General features: G+C 45.8%; 1 protein-coding gene across 8 annotated transcripts in view; it reads left to right on the plus strand.

Annotated features, from left to right (window-relative positions):
- The window catches only part of TPK1 (thiamin pyrophosphokinase 1), a 642,382-nt gene that overhangs the window by 96,282 nt on the left and 527,847 nt on the right, over positions 1 to 18,253 (plus strand). For 2 of the 8 annotated variants that reach the window (XM_090050010.1, XM_090050018.1), the window contains exons 1-2: positions 2,188 to 2,341; positions 3,901 to 3,963. In XM_090050010.1, the coding sequence (XP_089906136.1) occupies positions 3,921 to 3,963 (43 nt within the window). In that variant the 5' untranslated portion in view covers positions 2,188 to 2,341; positions 3,901 to 3,920. Of the gene's footprint in view, positions 1 to 2,187; positions 2,342 to 3,900; positions 3,964 to 9,526; positions 9,636 to 14,665; positions 14,850 to 18,253 lie in introns of those variants that run through there. The other 6 variants (XM_090050012.1, XM_090050013.1, XM_090050014.1 and 3 more) reach the window with 6 other exon arrangements.

Below are 18,253 nucleotides of genomic sequence, written 5' to 3' on the forward strand. Positions count from 1 at the left end.
ACTTTCCTATATGATCCTGGGCAGGTCACTTAACCTACTGTGCCTCTGTACGCCATTAAAAAAAAAACAAAACAGCTCTGGATGTTTAGACACTATAGTAATATACTCAATATATGGCAATAGGTCTCAACCCTTTTAGAGGCAAGGCACCTTTCCAAAAATGCCAGCTCTTACCTTTCATTTGTTTCTTGACTATGGCAAAATAACAGAGCAATTCTTTGCAAAAAACTTGAAAAGACCACAACAGGTCAGAAAGTTTTTGACACAATGGATTCCTGTTTGAGATTCCTGGGTTTATCTTATGAATCATCATCATCATCATCATCATCAATCCTGTTGTAAGCTACTAAAACTGCAAGTATTTCAATGGAAAGGCTACTATTCTGAAATTGGACGCCAACATCTGGGTAGAATTCAATTGTTTTTAAGGGACTCTTCATAGGTACTTGCATTTTGACTTGCAGATCAGATGGCAGGACAAGGGCCTGGATTGCTTTACAATGGGCGCATCTACACAAGATGCTGACTGCATAGTAGCCAAATAATACTGCACAGCAATGCGTCACAGTGCAAACAGTGCTAATACATTACTGTGCATTATTATTAATATCGCATATCACCCTTAAAAAGATGTCATGACACCCCAGCTGAGAATCACGTTTGTCAAATATATAGATGTTTGTCAAACAAACCACATGTCCAAAAACTCTGGACATTACTGTCAAAATGCATTTCTTTGCACCATAACTTAATCTTTTTATGAATTTTTCTTTGTAATGTCCTGCCTTGCAGAGTTGCACCAGCCTAGACTGTGTATGTTTTAAACCAATGATACTAAACTGCTGCATGGCCCCCACGTCAGCAACCTTGCTTCCATTTAAAAGGGACTTCCTTCAGGTTTAACACTCAAAAAATACCAGTGCCCGAATCAAGTTAAAGAGAAATAATGCTGAAGTAACACGCGTCACATATGCATCATTCTTTATATTTTTTTCTATGCACACACTGCCAGCAAGAAGAAAAATAAAAATCTATTAAATATTCAACAACCCCCTTCCAAAAGGTCTTTTGTGTTATTTGTAACTATGCTTCTCTGCCGGGGGGGAGGTTCTGCTTTCTGGCTGACAGTAGAAAGCTAGTCTAAATGTTAGCACCACCCTTGTAGGGGTATAGGTTATAGCTGTGTTGGTCTCAGGACATAGGCAGACAAAGTTCTTTGGGTACATCTGATATCTTTCATTTGTCCAACTAAGTACTTGGAAAACCTTCCCCCCTTATTTTTTCCAATTATTTGAATTGGTCTAATTATAAAAGATATCAGATTTACTCAAAGAACTTTGTCTGCCTTATCACCACCCTCGGCTTTTCTTTAGGAGTGGCTTTCTCGTACACTCGTATTTATGGGGATTTTTTTTTTTAAGCGAGTCCTGTCACTTTTAAACCTCCCCTTTTTGTCGTTCCTTTTTATGGCTCTTTTAACAGAGTTATCGTGGAGCCAAAAGGTTTCTTTTCCTTGAAAGATGAAGAAAGCTCTGGCTCCAACATCTTCCCCCTCCAAAACCCATTTTTTTAAAAGAAATTTTTCGTGTTCCAAGCCAAATCAACTCCAAATCCATGACTCAGTCCAGAACCGTAAGCAGCCCTACAACCTGCAAACATCCTCTACCCCCACCTGGAGCTTCAGATGTTTCCAACATCTTTTGGTGGGCATCTTACATGCAGGCCCAAGCTTGGGGTTAGGGTTGGGATGACCTGAGCCGGGGGCCCTTCTCCCAGACGCGAGGAAGCTAGTGTTGGATTTGGTGGCAAGGGGCGGTGGGGCCAAGTGGCTGGACACGCTGTCTTCGGTGACAGGGGCAGAGGGGTACGCTGAGCGGCTGGCTGTGAAGCCGGCGGCAACACAGGATCGCTGGGGCTGCTCCGCCTGGCTCCATGGGGCCCCCCCAAAGCACAGGGCCCAGGGCGTTCACCCCAATTCACCTTGCCCTAGGGATGGCCCTGCCCCAAGTTTCGCTCGCCCTGAGTCATAGGGCTACAGTAGCAAGCTAGGGAGGACTCTCCCCCGGCTGGGCAAACCCACGCTTCAGCAGCGCTGCAGGAGTACAACTCTGCACCGTAGCTGGGCTAGGCGGGTGGGAAAGCAGCCGCTCCGCCCCCGAGGGGTCACGTGGTGCGGGCGCAGCGCGGGAAGCCCCAGGGCTCTGCGGAAACCTCGCTGGGTTCGGCCGCTCTAATCGATCGCAGAGCAACCGATCAGCTGGCGCCATCGATTCCATCCGGCTTCGCCAGCTTCCCTGTCGCTCCCGCGCGCGCCAGATGTCCCCACGGGAGCTGCAGCCAGGTACCGGTCTCCCGCCTCCCGCGGGGATCCGCCTTGTGGGCTCATGTACAGCCCCCTCCCCGTGTGCAGGGCGCTGACATTGCAGCTGAGCCGAGGCAGGATGCTCAAGATCCCTCCCCCGTGCCGCTCCCCGGCTGGCGCGGGGAGGGGAGTGGAAACAAGAGTCAGGATCCTGTGCGGTGCGAGCCCCGTAGGCAGAGCGGGCTCCTCCCACCTGCTGCAGAGCCGGGCAGCCCCCAGCCCGCCCTTCCCTGTCTGCCGCCAGCGGCTGAGGTGAAGAGGGGTAGGGGTCAGCGTTGCCAGGTGTGAAATATGAAACGATCTTTTTAGTAGCTTTTCAGCAATTATCAGAGTGGCCTAACTGGCGAAGACAATCCTCCACTGGTCCCCAAGCCTAACTCGAACCTAGCCTCAGCCAGCCCATGTCTAAGAACAAGTGAGACCAGCAGCTGCTAGGTCTTAAATACAAAACGATGGTATTGGAAGCTCAAAACGATTGTAACTGCTGAAAAACTGCCATACTCTGAACCCCAAGCCTAACCCAAACTCAGCTTCAGCCAGCCACAGTGTCTAAGACCAAGGAAGACCAGCAGTTGCCAAGGTGTTAAATATGAAATGATGGTACTGGAAGCTCAAAATGCTTGTAATTGCTGAGAAACTATTGTATACTGAAAAAAACCCCATGGAAATAAGTTGTTTTATTTATTTCATATTGCTCACTGTAAGCCAGCAATGAATGAGCGAGAACTGGGTCATCAAAATTGAAGGGTTTGTTTTATTTTGAGGCAAGCAGTCCTAAGAAAGTGCTGACAGCAAGCCCAAAAGTAATTTTGTGCTCAGATCAAGTGTCTCAGCTGAAATCAAGGGGGGCATCTGAATCCTAAGATCTCTGGGCTTGGGCCTGCATGTAGGATTCTAGCCAGTAGATTAGGGAGTATCTGATGCCCCAGGGTGAGATGCGGGGAGGGAGGATGTTCACTGGTTGTAGCGCCATATGTGGTGTTTAGAACAATTAAGTTTTGCCTACTCAGTTGATACGGTTTTGGAATGATTGAATTCTGCTCAGTTGATATGATTTGGCTGATTTGACCTGGAATACAAAATATATTAATAAAAAATAAAAAAGACAAACCCAAAAGTCAGTTAAGACTCCCTGAGAATGACTTGGATTTTGTATATGCTGCATCAATTAACCGCCTCAAAAATTATCGTACATTTTGAACACTTTTCATATTATTGATCGTACGTTTACAAGGGTTGAAATTATCATCTAAATACAATGATTATCTTACACCTGGCAACACGGCAGTGGGTATGTGAAGCCCAAGGCCTCCACACAGCCATGATGCTTGAGTTCTGCTCATATGAATTTTGGAAGTCAACTTTTAGGCTTTCTTCAATTGAGTTGGGGACTGATTTGGTCTTGCAGGCTGCCCCCTGTTTTTTCAGGACCCCTCCTGTCCAAGGCAAAGAAGAAGTAAATAATAAAGGCTTAAAGAGCAGCCACAAGTTTGCAAGCATCTTTGTAACTAGCCCTTCTCTGTGTTTTATCTTAAAAGCAGAGCAGTCCTAAGCGGCTATGGAACGTGCATTTATTCCACTGGAGAGTCTGCTTCCCACAGGTACAGTACCTACTTGCTTTTGATTCATTTTTTAATGAGCCTTTATGCCACAAATATGTTTCCCGTGTGTGCCCTGCACACAGTTGCAGTCTTGGTTTGATGGGCAGCTGATTTATTACCTGCTGTTTTAAAAGGTGAGTTAAGGGCCCACCACTCACTCAAATGAAAGCTGGGTAGATGCCAGCTGTAGAGTTGTTACATGTTTTCAAGCACTAACTTTGTAGCTGGCTGGGTCTTTTTATAGCTGGATAGCCATTTTTATCATATAGGATCACTTTGTCCATGTGGTCACTGGTCTAAATTTATTCCATGACCTACCAGTTAATCACATAATTGCTTTGCACGTATAGCTGGTCTTGCTTTCCACATGTGGCAGATCTACATTTATTGTGCAATTCACCCATTCGTTGCATAATATACATAACATGTAGCAGGGGCCTTACTCAAGGCCTGGTGCTCCCTTGACTGGTTGAGCCAATCAGTTATGGTGAAAGGGCCCTAGAGGGACCTAAGGAGGTAAACAGAACGTGATAGAAACAAGGTGCCACATTGCACCGGTTTTAACTTGTGTGGGTTTTTAAACCAATGATAGGAAACTGATGCAGGGCTCCCCATATGCACTCTCTATTTCATTTTAAAAAGACTAATTTTAAGTTGAACTTAAACTTATCCCTAATTAGTTTAAAGTAAATGGAAATAAGAGATAGATGAGTGTTTACACTGCTTCAACTCTTATCTGCTTCAAGCTGCAGCTGTTGTCAAACTGGTGCAACTTCCTCATGTGTAAAATGCCAGAACTTGTTTACATGAGGAAGTTGCAATGGTTCCATTTAACTTTGTATTTTAAGGAATTTTAGTCATACCAGTGCAAGTTCCTGTGGTGATCCTCTTTTTGAGTGGCTTGAAAGAAAGAGACTTGGGGGTCATCATTGACCCCAAGAAGAATATGAGCCTGCAATGTGATGCTGAGGCTAGTAAAGTGACCAAAATGTTGGCTTGCATCCATAGATGCTTCTCAGATCCCGGGATGGCATTCTCCCCTTGTACTTGGCCTCAGTGCCAGCTGGAGTACTGCGTCCAGTTTTTGGGCCCCACAATTCAAAAAGGATATGGAGAAGCTTGAGAGAGTCCAGAGGAGAGCCACGCGCATGATCGGAGGTCAGGAAAACAGATCTTACGATGATAGGCTGAGAGCCATGGGGCTCTTTAGCCTGGAAAAGCGCAGGCTCAGGGGTGATCTGATGGCCTCCTGTAAGTTTATTAGGGGTGACCACCAGTATGTGGGGGAATGTTTGTTCACCAGAGCGCCCCAAGGGATGACGAGGTTGAACTGTTATAAACTCCTGCAAGACCGTTTCAGGCTGGACATAAGGAAGAATTTTGTTACTGTCCAAGCCCCCAAGGTCTGGAACAGCCTGCCATCAGAGGTGGTTCAAGCACCTACATTGAACACCTTCAAGAGTAAATTGGATGCTTATCTTGCTGGGAATCCTATGACCCCAGCTGATTTCCTGTCCTTTGGGCAGGGGGCTGGACTCAGTGATCTTCTGAGGTCCCTTCCAGCCCTAATGTCTAAATCTGTTTTACTTGAGCAGAAATTTTTTAAGCCAGTATAATAGGAAAAAAAAGCATGGTTTAAATGGGAATATAAGTTTCCTTACAAGGACTTGCACTGCTTCAGCTACCTTGATTTAAGGTTGTCCATGCAGATTGGCTTTTATTACCATCTAACCAAGTAGGTGGTTGTCTGCAAAAATTCATGCCTTTCTCAACCTGTTGGTCTCTAAGGTGCTAACCTGCTTTCTGACTAACATGGATAACCATCTCTGATGTAGACTGGTACCATTTTGTCATGCAGACAGGGCCTAAAGCTAGGCTGAAGGCTGTTTTCCACCTGGGATTCTTTGGAATCAGGTTTTAATTGATCTTTTGTGTAGGCCAGCTGAAGGTCGCACCCTCTCAATATTCTGTAAAGCCACATGCGTCTGCAGCTGTCATGTTGGTTTATTTTCTGTTATGTTGCTACGATCCAGTTTTTTTTATGTTTTATTCATTTTCTTGTTATTTTTATGGCCAGAAAAATCAGCATAACTTTGACCATGTATTTATAAATGTGCTCCTTGCCAAAGGGGGGTTGGTATTTGGGTGGGTGTGTTTTAATTATATAAATACCTTCTCAGGAATTCCTTGTATGCTCTTTGTAGCATGGGGGACTGTTTTGGTGCAGAATCAGAAACAATAGGACTCCTACAATAATTGTTTACTATAATATGAAACATTTTATGGAAATATAATTATTTATTTATCACAAAACCTCCATGACAAGAGTTGCTTTGGCAAAGGGGACTTCATTCTACAGTGCGTTGATTTTGCTGTAGGGTGGCAAGGAAAATTCATTCAAACTTACTGTAGTTGTGGAAGATATAGTTTTGGTTATAGCAAGATGTTCAGGTAGGAAGAGCTTAACGCAGTCTACATCTGTTATAATATTCAGTAGGCTTTTAAAGCTAGCATTTTATCTTCTAGTATGTTTAAAGTTTTTCCAACTGTTTTATATTATTACAACTCCCTTTCTTGATTCAATTCAAGTTCAATTCTTAGTTACTAAAAACAAAGATTTACACAAACTTCCTGGTACGTGCAAATACTTGACATTATGAGCTGTCTTTATTTGCGGTACCCTTGGCATAGGTTAGAAGGATAGTATATTGGGAGATTTTAATGATCAGCTTTTGCCTGTTGGAGCAGGATGTGTTCCTACATGAAATGAAAAATAGCTGCCCAGTAAACATGCGATATAGTGAGTTGAAAACAACTTGAGATCTGAACTCCTCAGAAAATCAGACATACATCCTGGTGTATATTGTAAAAAATATTTATTTATTTATTCAATTTATAGTCACCATGGGTAGGCATTTTTGTGCAGTAGTCAATTGTATGTTATGGAGTGCACGCATGGTTAGATGCACCTGTGTACTGGACCTAATAGTGTGTCTTCTTTAGGAAAAGATTCTTTGGTTATGAAAACTTTCTCAAATATATCAGTAAATCAGTTTGCCACATCTGAGTTTTACAGGGCTAACCATGATACACCACTTGCCCAAATTGTTGGAGTATCACTTTTTGGAACTCAAGTTAAGATTTTTCAGCTCACATAAGAAAAATAGATCTCTGAATTAGTATATAAGCACTGAATTAAGCATCCAGTTCTTTTTGTTTTCCTTCCACTCAGAATGCTTGAAAATCAAGAGGCATTTATATGTTTGCCTAAATAGTACAACGCTGGTATGTGCAGGAGCTGATAATTTCTCAAGGTATGGTCCAACTCTAGAATAAGCTTCCATTGGAATTCACACAAATATCACCCCTTCTGTTAACAGTGACATCTCACCTTGTCTTCATTAGAGTAAGCATAGCACATAGTAATTACACAAAGATTGCACATAGTAATCTTTAAAAAAAACAAAACAACCCCTCCCCCCCAAACACACTATAAGAACAAAATATATATTCCTCATAACTGTGCATCCTTGGGAAGAAGATGATGGAGAGAATGAACTATAGTGTGCCAGATTTTAATGCCACTCTGAATAAGGGCTACGGTGATGAGGACTTTGTAAAAATCACCATAGAAAGATATGTGTATAGCTTTAGGAGCTTAACTTTGGTACCCAGTTTTAAACTTCTTGATGAAAAAGTAATTGCCAGACCACTTTTGTAATTTTAATCAGCCTCAATGGGTTCTTATTTTGATCTTGGGCATTAACTCAATTAACATGGCACCTGACTTTGGCCCAGGTAGATGTGTGATAACTGCTGTACTAAACTGTTAAAATCATTGTAGTAACATAATGCAGTAACGCCCCCCTACAAAAAAAAAAAAAAAAAGGTCTGGAGCACAGTTCACTGTTATAGGCAGAGAACTGTGCTGTGTCTTTCAAACATGGCTGTAGTTCAGAATAGGTAATGAGGTAGAGTTGAAGAGCAGGATTGCACTGTAAAAGAACTACAAGTCTAAAACTCTCTCTTCTGGTAACATATGAAACTAATTCAAAGTTTGTTACTGAATCTAACTTAGAGATTGGGAATTACAGGGTGTGAGAGGATCATATCAAAGCCCCCCATGCTCTGGGGTCTGAATCCTGTGACAGTTTGTTTCATAGGATTTTTGCAGGGTGAGAGTTTAATACAGAACATGCCTAGGGCTAGTAACAGGTAAGGTCACATTATAGGTTGGACAGGAATTAAAAAGCAGCTTTGTTCTTCTTTTTAAATATTGTATTTGTTCTTGAGCTCTCTAGGATATACTGTACTCTTCATTTTCCTCCTGCTGTTTGTTCCATTTTCCTGCATCATCTTTATCCATTGGTGCTGCTTCCCAATTGTGAGGGAGGCATTTCTGCAGTGGGACACAGCTTGCTAGCTTTCAATATTAATGAACTTTAAGAGCTTTAGCTTCTTAATTCTGGAATAATGCAGAGTGCTTTGGAGACTGTGAGCCCCACCTAGAATCTCTGGGTAGAACAGAATGCAGGGATTTCTTATAAAGCACAGTTTACAACAGGGACCATCTTAGACCAGAGTCTGTCTTCTTCACTGAATTTTTATTTGTTTCAACGTGTAATGCATGTTTTTCATTTTGACTTATAAAGCCATTTAAAATAGAACTAACTTCTAACCTTGTTTAGTTTTAGCAAGGGGTTCCATATAACTTTTGCTATATAAACAGAGTGAAAGGAGGAGACAATCTCTGTTGCTGAAGTCCTAGCAATAGAGGAGCGCCAAGCATTTTAAACCCTGAAGAGGGGCAGCATCTGCTGTGCTGAGAATCTCCTGGCTGTATTTTCTTTATCTTACCCCACACCAGGCTAGGAGTCTGTCATGTGACGACTGTCTGCCCTGTGTTCTTGTTTCCTGTCCCTATTGCCCTCAGGAACCATTCCAATTCAAGGGGTTTTTACATATCTGGGCTATGGGGCTTGGATTGGTTCTGTCTCCTTTTGATATTCTCCATCCTCTTCCTTCATCTTCACTAGGTTCTGAAGTTGTATCAGGGTTTTTTTTGGGTTTTTTAAGTATTATCTGGACTATTTATGATATTGCTCTAATAAGTTACTAGTTTCAAGGAGGTTTACTCTACCTTTGCTTTGGGTTATTTGTAAGAAGCAGTAGGGCAATCCTAAAAGCATGTGTCACTATTGGAAACAATGGCATATATGAATCTGCTCTAGAATTTGAGTTGCTTTCTGGGAAAGTCTCTTCGGTACAAACAGATATTGAATTTACCCTGGGATAAACCATTTAATCTGTGTCCCAGGATAAACCATTATCCATGTCCATGGATCCATGTCCGTTTTCCTGGGATAAATCCCCAAAAGGTTTTTAGGATAAGAAGCACTAAAAGTTTATCCCAGGACAGCTTGAATAATGCATCTGTACTATTATCCTGAGATGGCATCATTGAATGAATGGCAGAACAATGGCAATGCATGCAGCCACTCACTAAACCTTGTTGAAAAGGGTAATGTCTCTGTGTGCTGATTCTAGGATATTTCTCTTTCAGGACTAACTGTAAAACACTTGTCAACAAAAAAACCAACCCAGGAACTGAAATCCCTTATCCCACATTTATGGTGAGGGAGAGAGGGAGGGACAAACAGCAGCATAAAAAGGTAATGTCTACATTGCACTCACAACTTGTCAGGTAGTACTGGGCATGTCTACATAAGACACTTTACTGTGCAGTAGTGTAGTTTACTCTGGCACTGCTACGTGGCACTGCAGTGCCAAGCAACCGTCAGGCTTGCGCTGTCCAGGCCTGCAGGGTGTTGCAGGTTTCTGCCAGACCTGTCAGCAGCCAGGCCCACCTGCAGGCAGCTCCTGGCTGCTGGGGACCGCTCCAGCTGCCCTCAACTTACCCTCAGCAGCCTGCCCGGAGCAGGCAGGTGCTGTTGGGTAGGGCTGTGTGAAGCTTCACTAGCTGATTTGATTTGGAGGAGATTTGGCTTGATTCAGCAGCCGAATCTCAACATCCAAATCAAATCAGGAGACTCATTAATCTCTCTGAATCGAATTGGAATCCTCCGAATCAATTCAGAGAGATTTGGCCATAGATTATACAGGCAGGCACTAGGCAGTGCGGGCAGGAGCAGTTGGAGGAGTAGCCGGATGAGCCCTAGCTTGAGCTGGCAGCCCCAGGAGAAGTCGCAGCTTGTCCAGCTGCTTCCCCAGCTGCCCCCACACCAGGGCAAGGCAGGCAGTGCTGGCAGCCCAGGGAGAAGCCACAGGCTGGGAGGAATGATTGGGCGTTGGGGTATCAAACTGGGAGCTGGGGGGAATGATTGAGGGTTGGGGGAACAAACAGGGGCTTCCCCCCAGCTTCTGGTTCAATTCCCAGTTCCTGGTTTGATCCCCCAGCTCACAATCATTCCCCTAGCTCCCTAATCATTCCCCCCAGCCCCCGTAAGTTCCTCCAGGGCTGCCAGCACTGCCTGTCTCACCCCAGCAGGGGGGACAGCCAGGGGAACAGCTGGATGAGCTGCAGCTTCTCCTAGGGTTGTCGGCTCAAGCTGCAGCTCATCCAGCTGCTCCTGCCGGCACTGCCTGCCTATATAATCTATGGGTGAATAAGATTTGGTGCCAAATAGGTTCAGATTTGGATTCAGTCATATCAAATCAGGACAGTGATTCGAATCACTGAATCAAATCACTGTTCCTCTGAATTGCCGAATCCAAAGCGAATACTTTCTGCTTCATACAGGCCTACTGTTGGGCGTTGCTTCACTGCACAACTCCCAGTCCCATGCTGTCCCCCTGTGCTGGGCACTGCAGGCAGCTGCTTAGGCCTGGCAGCACAGGGACAGATGCGAAGAGGCTTAAAGAGCCAGTGTGGGAGTCCTGATGATGTTGCCACACCTGTGCCCGCCATCCGAGGCCCCACCTGGTCTATGGAGGAGACTGGCGAACTCATGGTGCTGTGGGGTGTGATGGAGGTGCAGCACCAGTTTGCATGGGTTGGGCACTCAAATACCCATGTCTGTGAAGGACTGTGAGGCCAGATGCGGGAGCGCAGGCACATCTGCTCGACATGGCAGTGCCACATAAAGGTTAAGGCCTTTTGGGTACAGTTGGTCAGCACCAGTGGCCACAGTCATTGGTCAGGGGGTGCCCACAAGTCCATGCCCTTTATGCAGGAACTGACAGCGAGCCTCACGTCCCGGGACTCAGGCCGTAGCCATGCTGTGTACAGCAGCATGGGCAGCCTGGTTGAGCCTCCACCCTGGCCTGGCACCCATGTTGACATGTCACTGGGAGAGGGCCCCTTGGTCCTCCAGCAGCCCATCCTGCTGAGGTCCCCAGCTGCAGCATCCACCAGCAGCTCAAGGAGTCTGGGCCAGTGCCTACCTTGACAACTCTGCAGCCTCAGCCCCAGCTATGAGGTGTGGCCAGCCATATTATCACTGGCTGCCAGCAGTGCCAGCCTCTCCCTGGTGGAGGGCCCTTGGCTGGGCACTTACATGCTGTACCCCACCATCTGAGGACAATGCCTGGAGCTGCACATCATCACCGCTAGCTGGGAATGAGCAGAGCCGCCAGCCACAACAGCCCTGGCCATGTGGTAAGGCCTGTATTGTGGGGAAGGCCTCCTTGGCTCCTGGTCTGCCCCTAGCCTGTCTTCCCCCGCCTGGCCCAGCCACACTCCCCTGGCCCCGGGTTTTCCCCCCACAGCACACAGGGAGGCAGGAGAAGCACAACATTTTATTGAGCAGCCAGTGGTCCCGTAGCTAGATGGGCATGGGCCTCTCACATGCAGAGGAACACATTGATGCCAGTGGCGATGTCCTTCTTGGCTGTTGGGGTAGGCCTGCTGGTGGTGGTGGAAGTTTGTGGGGCAGCCTGGGCTTGCCCCCCACACCATTGAAGCTCAGGGTCTTAGGTCAGGTGCACAGGTGTGCCCAGGGTACCATGGCAGTCAACAGCAGCAGGGAGTAGTGGGTCAGGTACCCCATATTCTATAGAAACAGCTCCTCATACAGCACCTGAAACATGCACAGCAGGGGCATGCTTGGGGTGCAGCACCAGTGTGGTGGGGGTTGGCCTTGGGGTGCCTCCCCAGATAAGCTGTCCCTTGCGAGGAGGGTGGGGGTGCGAGTAGCTCTTCATCCCAGTCATCTGGGAGCACTGCACCCACCCCAAGCCTGGGCACTGTGGGCTTGGCAGCACAGGAGAGCGGCTGGCCTGCACGAGGGGGATGGAGAGAGATCTAGAACCACAGCAGCATGTGCTGCCAGAAGCCTGGCATGTCCAGGCCTGGAAAGAGGATGGAGGAGTCAGGCTGCCTGCAGCCAGCAGCCCGTCTGCCTCTGGGAAGCAAGTGGGGATGGGGGTGCTCAGTCAGTGGTTGCCTAGGCCCAGGGCTGGCACCCAAGTTACCATAGCCCCTGGGCATCTGTGCATGCCCGACCCCTGATCTGAGGCAGTGTACAGCCCCGGTACAGAGCATCTTATCTGAGAAATGTTGCAAACTCATAAACCGCTTCTTTATCATGGCTTTGCAGATCGTGCAGTTGCACACAGGGGAGAGGCCACACTTGGCAGCTGGGGTGCGGCCTCAGGCTCATTGCTGCCCACACCCAGGGTCCTGTGGAAGTGCCGACTCCACCAGAGGTGGACTGAGGGATGCACTGTCCCCCCAGACTGGCTGGTGATACTGTTGGTGGACCAGCTAGTGCATGCAAGGGCCTGGTTGATGGAGGATGTGGCCCATGAGGATAAGCTGGACCGGGAGTTCCAGGTGCAGATCCTGGCCTTAGAGTGCTAGCAGGTGCTGCAGGAGCAGATTGCAGTCCTGGCCAGGGCAGTGCAGGCCATGAATGATGACCACTGAGTGCTGGACACTGTCCTGGCCCTGGTGGTCATCCTCATGATGCCTGTTGCCTGACCCCTGACCCTAGCCCCACCTGCCCCCTGGCAGCCATCTGCTGCCCAGCAGCAGGCTCCCCCATGGACCTAGGAGGAGGTCTTGCACCTCCTCCACCATCCAGGAGTCCCTGTCCTGGGTACCCCTCCTCCACCGAGCTGCCCCACCTGGGTCCAGCCCTGCTGTTCATCTTGGCTCCACATGGGCTTGGAGCCAAAGCTGCCTGCAGCGGGGCCAGGACTACACACCGGCCGAGCTGGCCCTGGACACCGGCTGCCAGGGGGTTAACTGTCCATACTAGGGGACCACTAGCCACTGTCGCCCCTGGGCAAGCCCCCCTCCTGCAAGGCTCACCGCGGCCTACACACCCACAGGGGAACAGCCAGAGGTCAGGGTGCTGGCTGCCTGTCCCCAGGCTCTGCCATCTAGGTGCCCCCACCCCATGGCCCCCCACCCTGGGATGGCACACAAAACACATTGTAAATAGTTTGCACAGGAAAGAGGGTGTTTTATTGTTGGTGGATGGGATGCATGGTGGAGGGGCTCTCTTGTTGCAGGGGGAAGGAGGGGGAGCTCTGTTGGGGAGGGAGGGGGAAGGGGTTCCATTTGATGTAAGGGGAATAAAAACTTGTTGTTCTGAGACATGTCTGTAGTGAGCGTGATGCTGGGGATAGGTGTGGGAGGGGGGTCCATGGGCAGCAGTCCAGGCTGGCTACAGCAGGGAGTGCAGGAGGTGGTGATTGGCCAGCACCTCTCATACCTGGTGCCCTGGGCCCTATGGTGCGTGTGATGCTCACTCAGGGCCTTGGTGTAGGGGGCCCTCCACTGTTGCTGCTGCCCGCCACAGGTGGTACTCCTGATGCCAGCCGAGCTCTGCCTGCTGCACCTCCTCCATGCTGGCCTCGAAGAAGAGCTCCTTCTAGGCCTCACAGATGTTAGATTGACTAGTTTTCCTGATGTAATGGTAGTTATGGGATGTGAATTAGATAGTTGAAAGTTAACCTTAATCTTTCTGCATGATACCTTAGTCATGATTTGTGGACTGAAACACAGACATTCACAAAAAGAGACAGGGAAGGAAGCTCCAGCTGCAGATCTGGCAACCTGAACATGGCTGTGAGAGAAGTCTGCTTGGGTTAGGTGCAGTCTGAAAAAGCCTTATGGTAGCCAGGAAGGAAAGTACCTCCTGTTATTTGATTTCTCTTGGGCTCTGGGAACAGGAGTTGTATATTCTTAGTAAATGTACGAGATTACATCAAAATAGTATCCAGTTTCTCTTAATTGGAGTAATCTGAAAATCCTGAACTTTGGCTAGTTGCTTGGATCAAAAGGAATAACTGCTGTTATTTCATTGGTTTCTGGAATCCCATTGTCTCCACTTAAATCAGCCGAAGTTTTTGTACATTTAAAAATAACTCCCTCAAAATTGTTACCAGATACTGCCCATAAACCTGAGATGTTCCTTTATTGCAGGTAACTGTTTGTATCATTTTCCCCAGTTCCCCCCTTTCAAATTGCAGCTTTGTCCACTAAAACAAAGTCAGCTGTGTGTCATGGAAAAGGGGGAGCTACAAGAGTAAACATAGAATGTTTTACATTGTATGGAAAAGTGTATTTGTGTGCAAAGAGACAATAATTTCTGCTTTGACTTAGGGGAAAGAAAGCAGGGGACAGCAGCAATGCGGTATGCACACTCTTGCTTCGTTCTATCAGTCTTATTGTCTGCTGTTATAGAATGCGTCTTCCTCTGGAAATGTTACTGACTGTTGCCTTTGAAACCTTCATGTCATTTCCTTATCAAACCTTGTATCATATTCCATGTAAGTGAATGAAACTTCTTTGTTTTTTAAAGCTCCTTTATCTTTCACTGATATCAGACTTTGAAAGTTAGATGCAAGTCAGTGACATATTTGCAGTCCCTTGAGCACTATGCCCTTCAGCACTCAAACTGATTCTACAATTCTAGGTAAGCAGCATTAATTTGCAGTCATGCAAATGTCCTTTCACTACAAATGTATGTGAACTATGTGATACTGTACCACAGCCACTAAGAGATTAATATGCAAATTCCTGTAGTAGTAATTTAGGGACCAGCAATGAGTGCCAGCCTGGAGTTTATGGGGCAGAGAATCAGAATATGAGTTAAAATATAAAAATAAAAGCATATGAAAAATGATGGGTTCTGGGATCTCTGCAGAGCGGCATAACTTTGCAGGTCTTCTGTAACTGCTGAACAGTATATCAGATCAGTACAGTGATTCTCAACCAGAATGCTGCAGTAACCTTTAAGGCTTTTTAATGCCTTTTAAGGGTGATACAGGATGTGCACACACCTATATGTGGTTCACAAGATAAACCCAGGGATTTCAAATAGGGTCAAAATGGTTTTCACCTGTTGTGGTCTTTCTGAGATTTTTTGTTCAGCACAGATGAATTGCTATATTATTTTTTCATAGTCAAAAAACAAGTGACAGCCCAGAGCTGGGATATTCTGAAAGGTGATTGTGAGTCTAAAAAGGTTGAGAACCGTGGATCTAGTGGCTCAGAGTAAATGCACCAAAGCAGAATTTTATTAGGTGAATGAAGTTACTTTAGAAGTGCTTTAGCAGTTCCAGGACTGCTACCAGATGCCCATTGTATTGTTTAATTTTCTTTAATTAAGCATATTTGACATAATTTTGAAAGCTGCTGGTCTGTTCCTGCTACTTTATATAAGTAATAACACAGTTCATTTAATATGGTTATTCAAGATACCTGCATGTCTCAGGTGGATTTAAATGTTCAAGCTTGTACCTTTGTGTCTCACAAAGCTATTGTGGTAGGCAAGTGTCTGGTACAGTATAACCTCATAAATCCGGATAATCAAAAATCCAGAATTTAAAAAAATCCGGCACAGTGGGGAACTGACCGAGCGGTGGCTGGTCGCAGAGCAGCAGAGGGGGAAGCGGTGGCTGGTCCCGGAGCAATGGAGAGGGAACCTTGTACACGGCAGCTTCTGATGCTTTTTACCACCCCGTGTTGCCACTTCGCTTACGGCTGCTGCTCGGGGACCAGCCACTGGTTTGATTTAAAGACTCTGGAATTTTTAAATTTCTGACAGGTGCTTGGTCCCAAGCATGCCCGATTTATGAGCTTATACTGTATTATTATCCACAGTCATTTTTTGTGTATTAGGTATAGAATATGGGTTTGTTGCACTTAAATATCACAACAGGCATTCACTCATTATTGTGAAAGTTGCCATGCTGATGAATTTTTCAGAAAGTTAGTTTTTTGAGTAATCGTTTCACATGCTTTGTCTCTGTGACAGTGAATTCTTTGGGAATTTAGTAAGCAAATTACCTTCAACCATTTGAATCATGGCATGATAAATACAAATGTGCTTGTCCCCAATATATTCATATGTTTTGGATAACAGTAAAATCAATATCTATTCATTTGTATTCATTTTCATACCCTGGAGCTATCAATTAAAATATTTATTGTATTAAAATAATACCTCAGTGTTTAGTAAACTCTTCTTTCTGTCAAAACAAGAAATAGTTCATCCTTAATAGTACATAAATGTAAGATGTAATGCTGTGTGGGGTGGAGGTGACATCATAACTAAATAGAGCAAACCGTAAGTGACATGGTTATCTTACTGGAACTTTCGGGAGGAAATGTAGCCTTATAGTACCAAATGAGTATGTACACGATGGTGACCTTTTTTAGACATTATAAATCTTGCAGTTGCTTATGATCACTAAAAGTCAGCAGTGCCCCTAAGACAGCATTAAAGGTGATCACATATTATGGCCTTGTTGAAAGCATCAGGAGTAAGGGTAGCAATTGTACTTCCTTTAGAGTATTTTCTTTTTTTCCCTTGTCCTCATGTGAGTGGAATAATTTTTTAAAATGTATTTTAATGGTTTCACAGGAGCCTTAGTATAAAATCAGCTATACACTCTGTGTATACAACTCTCATTTAGATTTGATTTTTCAATATAGAAAACCAATATAGGAGGTTGTTTGTATCTATTTACAAACATGAACCAAGTCAAAATTACCTGCAAGTTGACTGTGAAAAAGAAAAACGAAATAGATTGCTACACATAAAATAATGTGTGAGGCCCATGCTTGGAAGTCTTGGGTTTTAAAAATCACAAATTTTTAAAGCATCTACATTTATACATACATGGTCCTGGTTCTGATTTCTACATACGATGACCAGTAGCCAAGGGTTAGCACAGGTTAGCCAAGGGTTATCTACATACGTTTAGCTACTGGTCATACAGATAGCTACATACAGGTTAGCTACTGGTCATCTGGTTATCTACATACAGGTTAGCTACTGGTCATCTACATATGATGACCAGTAGCCAAGGGTTAGCACAGGTTAGCCAAGTGTTAGCTACCACTGTTGCTCATATTTTAAGTTTGTTTACACCCCAGTTTTAGACCCCAAGGTAATACGGGTGTTATTTTCCTCCCATTCACTGAAAACATGAAATCAGGCTACGAAGTACCATTGGTGAACCACCCACTACTGGCTTTCGGCTTTAATAAGCTTATGGTGAATGGGTTGTTTTTGACCTGGAGGGATCTGGGCAGTGGAGTTCCCCAGGGGCTCGGTTCTTGGGCCTGTGCTGTTCAACATACTTACCAGTGACTTGGAGGTGGGCGTGGAAAGCACACTGTCCAAATTCGCTGATTACACAAAGATGTGAGGAGAAGTGGGCACGCTTGAGGGGAGGGACAGAATCCAGCTAGATCTAGACAGGTTATAGAGATGGGCAGTTGAAAATAGAATGGAATTCAACACAGAAAAGTGCAGGGTGCTGCTTCTAGGGAGAAGGAACCTGCAATATACCTATAGGGTGGGGAACACCCTTATCAACAACACAGTGGCTGAAAGGGATCTTGGAGTCATTGTTGACTTTAGGATGGACCTGAGCCATCAATGCGAGGAAGCGGTCACTAAAACTAACCGCACCTTGTTGTGCATCTACAGATGCATCATGAACAGGTCCAGGGAGGTGATCCTTCTCTTCTATGCGGCACTGGTCAGGCCACAATTGGAGTACTGTGTCCAGTTCTGGGTGCTGCTCTTCAAGAGGAACGTGGCTAACCTTGAGAGGGTCCAGAGGAGGGCTACTCACATGGTCAGGGGGGAGCAGGCCAGGCCCTACGAAGATAGACTAAAGGGCCTGAATCTATTCAGCCTCCACAAGTGAAGACTTAGAGGGGATCTGGTGGCCATCTATAAACTCACCGGGGAACCAGCGGAAAATAGGTGAGGCTCTGTTCCTCTGGGCACCACCTGGGATAACAAGGAATATCAGCCACATATTGATAGAGAGCAGGTTCAGGTTTGATATTAGGAGGCGT

The sequence above is a fragment of the Crocodylus siamensis genome, chromosome 5 (genome assembly GCF_052110815.1).
Source record: "Crocodylus siamensis isolate JL-2025a chromosome 5, ASM5211081v1, whole genome shotgun sequence".
Classification (NCBI taxonomy): Eukaryota; Metazoa; Chordata; order Crocodylia; family Crocodylidae; genus Crocodylus; species Crocodylus siamensis.